Genomic DNA, 10,757 nt, shown 5'->3' on the forward strand with positions numbered 1-10,757 from the left:
CCTGCCATCTCTTACTGACTTGCAGCAGGAGAACTCTTCATAACTGGTATTTACTGCCCAAATCTCAATGAATTAAGCATAGCCATTAAAAGAAGCTGAACCCAAAGTGATTCACAAAGAACAACTGCTCATGCAGCCTAAAAAACCCAAACCAAAACCAAAACCAAAAGAAAACAAAACGAAAACCAAACAACAACCACCGCTCGGCATCCCCGCGCAGCCCCTCGGGAGCGGCCGCGGCCGCCGCTTCCCTCACGCCGGGGCGGGGCTGGGCCGGGGCCCGGGCCAGAGCCTTCCCCCGGCCATGGCGGCGAGGGCGGGCCCGGAAGGAGAGCAGCCGCCGCCCGCCTCACTTCCCCTGCTGTCGGGCGGGGCGGCAGCGCGGGCAGCGGGCACCATGCTGCAGTTCTTGGTAAGGCTCTGGGCGCCGAGGCGCGGCGCCGTGTCGCCGCCCGGCTGAGGGGAAAGGGCGCGGTGTCCGGCCAGCCCCCGGCACTGTCAACGGAGCGGCTGCGCCCGGTGTTGGCTCCCCGGCAGCGCCCCATCCTTGGGCGGCTGCCCTTCTTCCGCTCCTTCCCACCCGTCCCCCTTGTTCTCGCAGAACGGTGCCTTAAAGCTGCTCTGAAAATGGGGTTCCACGGCTTGTTCTTCCTCCAAGCCGTGCTCTTAATTTGTCTCGGAGATTATGCTTGCTCACGGTGATGCTCCCCTTGCTGCTCAAATTTCTTTGTGTAAGCATAAATGCCTCTCTCCTTCAGTGACAGCAGGGGCGTCAGCCCTTGCCATTTTGTGCACCCTTAAAAGTGTACTGCTGGAGATGTGGATTTTTATATGTGGAAATTAAAGCAAGGGATCGCGTTTCATTACTGCCCCGAAGAACAGCAGAATTATTAGACTGAATATTAGACTTCGTTGGGGTAAGGTAATGCAGCAGGCTAGTAAGTTTCATAGCGGGTGTTGATACAGAGCAAGAAATGATGGCCTGTTGTAAATTGGGATAATCTTGCCTGTTTTTTTATAATAAATAAATATATGAGGCATATTTCTCATCGTCCTAGCTTCATAATAACAAGTATGAAAACCTCAGCCATTTTTGTAGCTGTTTATAATCCCCTCTGCACCCCAATGGAAACCTTCAGTAAGGCTAAATATGGTTAGCCTCTCTCAAAGTTTCTGTGTTTCTCAGCTCTACTGTTTTCTGCTAATGTTTTTTTTTTTTTTATTTTGTGGTGGTTTTGTTTTGTTTTGTTTTTTTCCTAGATGAAAATACTTTATAATTACAACTTCTCATTAGTGCATGACCGTTAGACAAAGATATACTAATTCTGGGCTTCTTCCCTGCTTGGGTGTAGATTGGATGTTTGACTCTTGCTCTCCCTGGTTAGGGCTGTAGCAGAGAGATAAAGGGATAATCTCACAAACCTTGTGTTTTTGCAGTCCAGAGTTAAGCTTTAAATAAGCCATTTGTTTACAAAGCACCTTGAAATGCTGGGTAGAAATTGGAAGACCCTGAACTTTCATCAGTCCTGTTGTTTTTAGTGAATATGCACATTTTCATTTGCTTTCCATGTAATTGAAGTCTTAAGCAGTGTGCGTGGCTTTTTTTTTTTTTTTTTTTTTTTCCCCACTGCTTGAATCGTCAGCTCTAAAAATAAACGTAACTGAGTGCACACAGTGCTGGACTTTCCAATAAAGAAGTACACTTTAAGGGAATACTGATCTCAGTACTATCTCTACTGAGTAAGGGTTATCTCACAACAGAAGAATATGACATATATTAGAGAGGTTCTAGGATAAAAGCTAGAACACTGCTAATAAACAAGGATTTGGTTTGTGTTTCCGTGTGGCTTCCCAGACCCTGCTAAAGATACAGGAAATTCTCCTCTTCTAGAGTGATACTCTGAATTAAGAGGAACCACAGGTCTGGTTTTCATCAGTGCATTTTTTGTTAGTGTCTCCCAGAGTACCTACTTAGCTGGTAATTGAAACTAGAAGAGCACATGATAACCAGGACAGTACACACAAGAATAATTCTTCTTAAATTGTTAAAGCTAGGCTTTAAAAAGTAATTATAAACAAGGAATAAGACCAAAAATGTGTTTAAGGAAAGACTGAAGTAACTTGCAGTCAGAGTTCATATGACAGCTCTCAGCCAATTTTAGTTTTCTGTAGATAGATTTTCACCAGTGCTGCTTATGGAATCTGGATCACAGAAAAGATGAGCTGTGCTGCTTTGGGCCTGGAAAAGATGCCTGGTCAGTAAGTGATGGCAAAGTTGTTTTGTGGACTGTGGTTTTATTTTTCTTAAAATAGTCTTATTTTGACAGCAGTGACCATGAGCAATAACAACTTTTTTTAAATAGAACTGTTCTCAGCTGTTACAAAGAGTGATTTGTCTACTAACAATGAATGAGAGCACAATATTTGCAGTGTCCCCTTTCAAAACAGTTAAATGAGCTTTCATGGTATAGGGCAGACTTATTTTGAAGTGCAACAACAAAAATAAAATGTAGGATACTGAGCAGCTGCTGAATGAAATCTCATCACCTGCCTTTGAAAAGAGGAATTTTTTTTCACTCTGGAAGTGTTCTTATGTTTGAGGATTTTCCTCAGCTGGCAGACAGGGTCTGGGCCAGAAAGTCTGCTTGTGTTTTGCTCTTGCTCTACTTCCAGAGTGCATTTTTATGGACATCTTTCATCAGCTATAAGTTTGCACAGTTGTCAGAAGAGGTTGTGCCCAGCTTCCAGCCAACTGTACTGCCTTGGAGGAGCCCCTAGAGCAGAGTGGATTTGGTTGAGAACTAATCTCTTGGGGTCAGAAGGGTTTGTCTGGAAGATGCACAGCTGTTGCTGCTGAAGAGAAAAAGCAGTTTAAGTTCATGTTGTGAAGTTTTGGGTTTTTTTACTCCATCCTAAGACATGTATGTCCCTTTTCAACGCTGGGCGCTGTTCTAGTGGGATGTTGCATTAGGCTTTCCCAGCATGGACCAAGAAGTCTGTGATATGTAGGTCGCTGCTGCTGTCGCCCCCATTTTAACAGGAGTTATAGCCTTTGTGGGTGTGTAGAAAACCTTACAAGGATGAACACAGCTTGATCCAAATAGTCTTGGGGATGTGGATTGAATAACAAAACTGTGTGGTATTTTGGAAATGATGGCAAGGTGTTTCTGGTGAGGAAGATGGGGGGAAATTGTACCTCTCTGAATGAAAGATGAGAAATTATGTAGGAGTGGAGTTGAAACTCATTAAATAACTTGCAATATCCCTTTTTCTTTATTTTAGCCAATAAGCTTTTGATGGAAGGATAATAACTCTTCTCCCTTTCTTCCTTTTTAGCTTGGTTTTACTCTTGGAAATGTGGTTGGGATGTATCTGGCTCAGAACTATGATGTGAGTATCCTAGTGTTCTCAGAGATAAACCTGTCCTGAACTGTAAATATACAGCTGTTTTCCCTCAATTAGAATTGAATCAGTCTTTATTTTGATGGTTTATATTATTTGAACAGAATGCAGATCATGCTGACTTTAGTTACCGGAGAACTGAGACTTCTTCAGGAAGAAATACCTCACTGAAAGAGTGGTCAGCCATTGGAGCAGGCTGCACAGGGAAGTGATGGAGTCACCATCCCTGGCAGTGTTCAAGGAATGACTGGACATGGCACTTCATGCTCTAGTCTAGTTAACAAAGTGGTGATTGTTCAAGGGTTGGACTCTGTGATCTTGTAGGACTTTTCCAACCTTAATTGCAAAAAAAAAAAAAAAAAAAGTGCAACCAAAACATCATCTGTGGTAGTGTAGTGCTTAAAGCCTAAACTTCTGTTCAGTCCTAGAGCCCAGCCTTCTACAGGCAAAGACAGGAGAAACAGAAAAGGTTTATCAATTGCTCATGGATTTTATCAGTATTAAATACTGGCTTCCTGTCTCAGCCTGTCTTCTTACAGTGTTCTCTACTCAGTATAACTGTTAATAAAAATTCTCAAAGCACGTGAAATGTCTTTTTTCTGGACCTATAATGAAAATAAGTTTTGCCAGCATTTTTTATAAATGCAATACTTTCTCCTACTTCAGAAAGTGTATTGTCCTGCAATCTTTTTTTCCTTCTTTTCTCACAGTGAGAAAAAAAAGAGAACTTTCTTTTTTCAGTTCTCAGTTAACAGTTTTCAATGTGAGAGGGCAGAGGAAAAAGATTTCAAGCTGAGCCTTCAGAACATGCTTTTACTTTCTGCTGAGTCAGCAGAATCCCTTGTAAGAGCAGTGCCACATTACTTACTGGCTAGAGGAGTTAATAATATTTAACTTATAAAAATCTTTTTAAATTCTTAGGCAATCTATATTGGCCTTAATAAAAAACCAAACAAAGTTGTTGAGGCTTTGGTGACATTTATGTTTTGCTTTCCTCTCATCTTCAGTATTGAAGTCATCTTGTTTAAAAAAAAAAGTCTTATATTTTGCTCTTTGTTTATGCACAAACTTTGGTGATTTTTCCTGTCAGTCAGTCCAGTAAAAGGACTAATGAAAGGCTGGTGTTTCTGTCCAATACATGTTTTACAGTGTTACAAAAATGTAGTCATAAGAATATATTTGGATGTATCAATATGTATCACAAGCATTGTATGGTGCTTTTCTGGCAGCACTGATAAAGTATTGCCACAAGAGGGGAACTCAGGCTTTGATTTGCTGGAGGTATTTCCCTGGAAATGCAACACTGACTTGCAGGATGAACAGGGAAGTTTTACTGCTGGTGTTGAAGATGATTGGTCTGAGGTGACATATATATAAGCTTGTCATAATGAGGTCCTAATTCCACAGCTGTACACACAGTGTGCTTAGTAATAAGGACATGGAGGGTTCTGCTGACAGTGGTAGAGTTCACTTGGTTTAGTTTAAATGTCAGGCTGGGCTCTTAATTTCATTTGCTCAAACAGAGCTTAATTCTGAAAAGGAAGATAAGAGGAACTTGTAATCAGTTCTGTGAGTCTCAGACCATTCAGTAAGAGAACTGCATTCTGTTTGGATTAACTTTGCTCTGTGGTCAGGTGACATATGAAGAAAAAAACCAGGATTTTTTTTTTCAAAGCTAAGAGTGGAAAATTTGCATTCATTTTGTTTTAATCATACATTATTTTGTAAAATCTTACATTATCACTTCCCAGTTTTAGCTAGTCACAATCTTCTTTGCTATTAAGAGCTTCAGCTTTTTTTCCCTTTTAAGTTATTGAAATTTACTGTTGGATTATTTTATCAAAATTATTTTATTTGTAAGTGAAAGCTGAATATTTGGAGCTCACAAGCAGTAAAATGAATTTTCATTCAGGTGTAAAACTGCAAAAAGGTGCCAGTTTGCATTGCAGCAGAATTCCCCAGTGAGGAATTTTGTTTCCCACAAGATAAACCAGGAGAAATATTTCTTAATAAATTTCTTGAGAACATAATTTATGCTCTTGAACATCTCTTTTCTCTTGGGCTATGACCAGTATAGTGCAATCTAATTTCCCCTTCGAAAGCCTGTGCATCAATGTTTAAATCTGCTTATTCTTGGAAGTTTGCCTTCTTTCAGTCAGGAAGCCAGACTGGTCATGCTAAATTTCCTGTAAGGTGATCCTTTTTCCTTCCTCCTGTTCCCATCACCACTGACTTATACCCTTAATAATCTAAGTATTTCCTGAAGCCTTATCTGCTGTTTGCCTGATACTGCTTAGATTTAATCTCTGTTCAAGGTAACAGATACTGGAAAAACCTTTTAAAAACCAGTTTAAACTTTATGGAATTTCTTGCTGTGTGTATGGTATTGTCTTTCCTGATGAAACTCACACAGCCCAGGATTTTTTGTAGTGTGGGGTTTGATTGTTTTGTTTTTTCTTTAAATTAGATTCCTAACATTGCAAAGAAGCTGGAAGATTTTAAGAAGGATGTGGAAGCCAAGAAGAAACCTCCTAATGACAAGTCCTGAAAGAGCAGTGTTCCCCAGGTCAACTCTGTGTACGCACCAAGGATGCAATTTACCTTTCAGGCAGCAAAGTTCAAGTAGAGGGTTGGCATGGGAGGTTCCTCCACTCTTAGTCTCCTAGAACTGGAATATCCTCCTTTTGAAAGGGCGTCTGTGAACTTTTCCTGGGACTGATTTTCAAGGGTTTCAGAATTTGGATTTGCAACTGATGCGTGACTGGATAATAGGATTTGTATTTTTCAGTGTTTCTTTTCCTAATATTTTGTAACCTGTTTTTACCTGATCCAACTGGAGTGCTTTTGGTCCTGTTACAATTGTAACCTCACACTTGATAATACCCTAGTTCTTAGAACAGCACAAAAGAAATTAAATGCATCGAGAAGTAACTTTCAGAGTTTCTTGTCATTTGTTGTGAACAGTGGTACTTCGCTGTCCTTAAGCCACACACATATGCAAAGCAAAAAAAACAGCCATTAAAACTCCTGGTGTGTGAGAAAACACACATCCGTTGTAAATCTCATGTCTTCTCTTGAAACCATAATTCTGCAAAAATCCTGTTGTAAATTCTGAAAAAAAATTTGCAATGATTTGAATAGATGTCAATTTTATTTAGTCAAGAATCTATCAATAATTTTCTTCCCTTAAAATGGAAGAGGTCTATCAACTCTGTAACATGTCTTAAATGACAAAGTCCCTTTGACAGTTTTTTGCAGGACATGAAGAACACAGAAAAGTGCCAGGAAGGTGTTCTTGCTCTTATTGCAAATGCCTGGTGATGAACTGCTACAGACAAGTACAGAGAATGACCTCCATTTGTTCAGGCTCTAGATTAAAGCATACCTCCATTAATGTTTTAATTACGATGACGATTGTGCCTTAAAGTGGTTTGTCCTTTTACTATGTTTTTGTTCTCATCATAGGAAAACTGTAGAGCACATGGTATTTATTCCTCTCAGAAGAGACTAGATCAGAAGATGTGCTTTGATCTCTAATGGGTGTTTAGTCCATTAGACAGGTCTAGGGGCACTCAGAAGGAAAAGAACACAAGCTCTGGGCACTAATTGTCTTGCTTTGTCAGTGAAATGTGCTGTTTGATATAAACTTAGCTTCAAAGTACAGAACCGTCTATGTACCCATTGTAATTTTCACCCTCTACCCCAAAGCCTTTAATATGGATATATCTGAGTGGACTCCAAGTGCAGAGTTCTCACTGGATCAGTAAAGACACATTTACAGAGTACCATACACCAAACACTTGCATCCTTTGCCAGAGTTTGGTGGTGACAGAGTTCTTCCACACACAGTTCTTCCTGAAACAGAGGAAAGTATTCCTCATGCAAAGATTCTCCTTATTAAGCAATATATATAAGGAATATTTCACATGTAATTTTAAATCCTTCCTTTCTCTTCTGCCCTGAAATGTGTAGCTGACATAAAAGCTTTCAGTCTTTGCAAAGGGTTATTTGTTAAGTTTAAAAGCCAACTCAAGTCAGACAATCTTAGTAGCAATGCAACCTATTTTCTCTACAGGAAACACTCCAAGAAACTCCGACAGGGAGAAATGGTTGTACCACCAAAACCCAGCTGCAAGAAACCCTGTGGCAGCAGCCTGTGTGGAAGGTACCCAGAGAGATTTCCATTACCTTCAGACTTTAGACGTGACTGAAAGAATTTTCTTCCATGCCCAAAAACATTTCCCTAGAATGATAGTGCTACACAGCTGTTTCAGTGTTTTCATGAACATGATGAATTTAAGTTTCCCCCAACTTTCTCTCCCTCCCCTCTCTTTCCTGTTCTTGAGCATTGAAAAATACTCTCTAACCCCTTCATTTTTCTTTGCTTGCCATGTAAAATTATATTAGTGTTTAAAATAGGATTATTTCTTTGCTCAAATGTACTTTATGTTCTTCCCTTTTTTTACATGGGAATGAGAAATGAAATAATGTTCAAAATCTCTGTATTTGTTGCCAAACAGGCCAGTTACTCTAAAAGTGTTTTTGGACCTGACTCTTTCAGCTAAGCATTCCAAGCAGCTATTGGAATTCTTTTTTTTTTTTTCCCTATCGTATTAGTAAGTGAAAAGCTGCAGCTGTAATGCTGTGGAAACAATATATGCTCATTAATATATTAACAGGATTTTTGAGGTGTTTCACACTGTAACACCTTCCATTTTAGCTCAAGTTGGGTTTTTTCCTCCTACACAGTAAGCTGTAATTCTGGATAACATTGTAACACAGCTGATGTGGACTTTGCAACTACTGCATAACACATTTTACCTAGCCTGAGGTTGTCCTAGATGATTGTTCAGGTTTGAAAGCAAAACCAGTGAGACACTCTAAGTCAGAAATACAATTTATTGGGAAAAGGGAAAAGAAGCAAAACACATATAAAAGGAAAGCCACTGACAAAGTCAGAATACAACCTGACACCCCTTTGGCCAGCATGTTGGTAGCAGTCCAAATTGGAGTAGCAGGTGTGGTTCTGTTGGAGCAGTGGTCCTGTAGAAAAGGTATAGTCAGTCCAGTGGAAAACCCCAGCTGTGTCCTCTTGGGAACCTGTGGAAAGGCTGCCTCTCTGCCCAAAAATCCCAGAATATATCTAGGTGGGAATGCTTAGCTCCTCCCCCCTGGGCGGAGCATCTCACAATGGGCTGATGTCATTCTGAGTCATGCGGTGGGTCCTTGATCACCTGTGGCTCCTGGAGGGAGTTATCTCTGAGTCATGTGGCAAGACATTGATGGGCCCATTAATAGGAGATAAGGAAAACTGCCCAGAAGGTAAGTGCTACACAGATGGTAATACAAAACATCACAATTTCCAATCTCGGACAGTGATACTAAAATTTGACCTTATCTTTCAGAGGGCAGAGGGTGAGCGCAGATAATGAGTGCTTGATGCAGGTCTTGTATCTGGTGGCTCGGAACCTTTTGGATGCACTGGTGTCATAGCAGGGCACAAAAGACAGATGCTCCATGAAGTTACCTAGGAGCAAGTTTCCCACTTAACATGGACTCTGGGAATGTCTGCCCATTTCAAATGCCTTTGTGGATAGCTAAAATTGCCAGCTAAAATATGCAGTTCCTTTCATGAAAACGGTTGTGTTCATGTACTGATTCTTTTGAGACATAGTCTGGAGCTGAAGGTTCAAGGCAAAATGGGAGGAAAGGAATATATGAGCTACTGACAGACTTCTAAAACATTTGCTGTGGGTTGAGAGTATTATCCTGTGTTGGAAAGTGCTGCCATAAGGCTCTTCTGCCATTAAACAGTCAAGAGTTAATAATCAAAATAAACAAAAAGCCAGACAGCAAAGCTAATTATTAGCTTATTGGGCACCAGAACCCAAATACAGTTGGTGGATGCACCTCACAGAACTTCACTAACATGAATGTTCATTGGTTTTACATCCCAAAAACACTGCCTCATACATCACCACGTGGGACATGGCAGTGACAAGTGCCAGCAGCTGTGAATGTGGAAGCATGCCAAGAGCACCAAAACAGGAGAAACCGTCTGTTGGGGAAATTCCTTGCCTGAATCCCCTCCAAATGTCTCTGTACCAATCTCGTGAGACACAGCTATGCCAGAGCCTCCTGGAAATGTTTCTGAAGAAATATTGTTTGAGATGTGGAAGAGCACCAAGCCATTTCATTTACCTACTGCTATTGCTGTTCTTACTAAAGAGCATTGCTGGACACCCTGTTTGATTTGTGAGTAATCCCAGGTCTCCCTAAGGCTGGCCAGAATGCCAGCTGCTCGTCTCTCATAAATGAGAATATCCCGTGTTCATATCCCCTGGGAAATCTCTGGGATAGCAAGATGTGATGGGAGCTGAGCAGAGCTGAGAAATCAGCACTGGGAGGGCAGAGAGCAATTTGTTGCTGAGCAGCAAAGCAATTGGAAGATGCTGGTGGATGAAGCATAAAGTGAAAAGGATCAGAAGATGAGTGCAAGTAAAAGGTGCAGAGCAGCTAAAGCCCTGGGAAGAAAGCAAGCCAGAAAGAGTTTCTTGGCAGGGGGAGAATGGTCAAAAGTAACTTTAGGTACTGTGAACAAAGAGATGTTCTGCTTGCTGTGTGTAGGGACAAAACTTGGTATTGCAGACACACCCACCCACTGTAGTGCTTGTCCTGGAAGAAGTTGCGTATGTTGGTGAACAGGCATTGAAGCCTCTTCCTCTCCTGCTCCTGGGGCTTCAGGATAGAGCTTGTGTCAGGGGAGGCCAGAGTGCCTCTGCTTTGAGCACCATTTCAGGGTCTGTGTTCAGAGCAACCTCCTGCTGGGGAGCAGGGAAACACTCAGGGAGGGGAACAGAAAGGGTGAGGAGGCTCTGCATGGCAGAGGCTGCCCTGAGCTTTGTGTGCTGGAGTGCAGCAGAGCAGCAGCTCAGGGTGGGGGGAACACAGGAACAGGTGAGGTGGGAGGAGAGCTGGAAAAAGTGAGGGCGAGGTCTTGTTTTATGCATTGGGGGTCACGGGGATGCTTTAAGTGACTGATGCACAGAAACACTTAGCTATTCAAAATGAAATTTACAGGAACTACCAGGAATAGCAATTGTTTTGCTAAAGGATGCAGCTTCCTGCTTTTGGAATGAGGGCTAAGACATGCTTTTTGTTTTTTCCCATATTTCTCCCCTCTGCCAACCTTTTATTGTATCTGTTTATTTCCAAGATGATTCTGTGGGATCCCTCTGTTTTGACACAAGCAGTAAGCCAAAACCTCCTGCTGACTCAACACCACTTCTTTAAGGGTTTGGTGGGTTATGGGTGAAATATATCCAATTTGTATGCACATGGAGCACCAGAATATG

At 41.4% G+C, this 10,757-nt stretch overlaps 1 protein-coding gene across 1 annotated transcript; it reads left to right on the top strand.

Moving 5' to 3' along the window:
• Positions 1 to 260: 260 nt before the first annotated feature.
• On the top strand, positions 261 to 6,333 carry STMP1 (short transmembrane mitochondrial protein 1). Its single transcript, XM_053979059.1, has 3 exons — positions 261 to 412; positions 3,337 to 3,390; positions 5,870 to 6,333. Exons 1-3 carry the CDS (start codon positions 305 to 307, stop codon positions 5,948 to 5,950), a joined length of 243 nt encoding a protein of 80 aa, XP_053835034.1. The 5' UTR covers positions 261 to 304; the 3' UTR covers positions 5,951 to 6,333.
• The last annotated feature ends 4,424 nt before the right edge of the window (positions 6,334 to 10,757 follow it).

The sequence above is a fragment of the Vidua macroura genome, chromosome 5 (genome assembly GCF_024509145.1).
Source record: "Vidua macroura isolate BioBank_ID:100142 chromosome 5, ASM2450914v1, whole genome shotgun sequence".
NCBI classification, from domain to species: domain Eukaryota; kingdom Metazoa; phylum Chordata; class Aves; order Passeriformes; family Viduidae; genus Vidua; species Vidua macroura.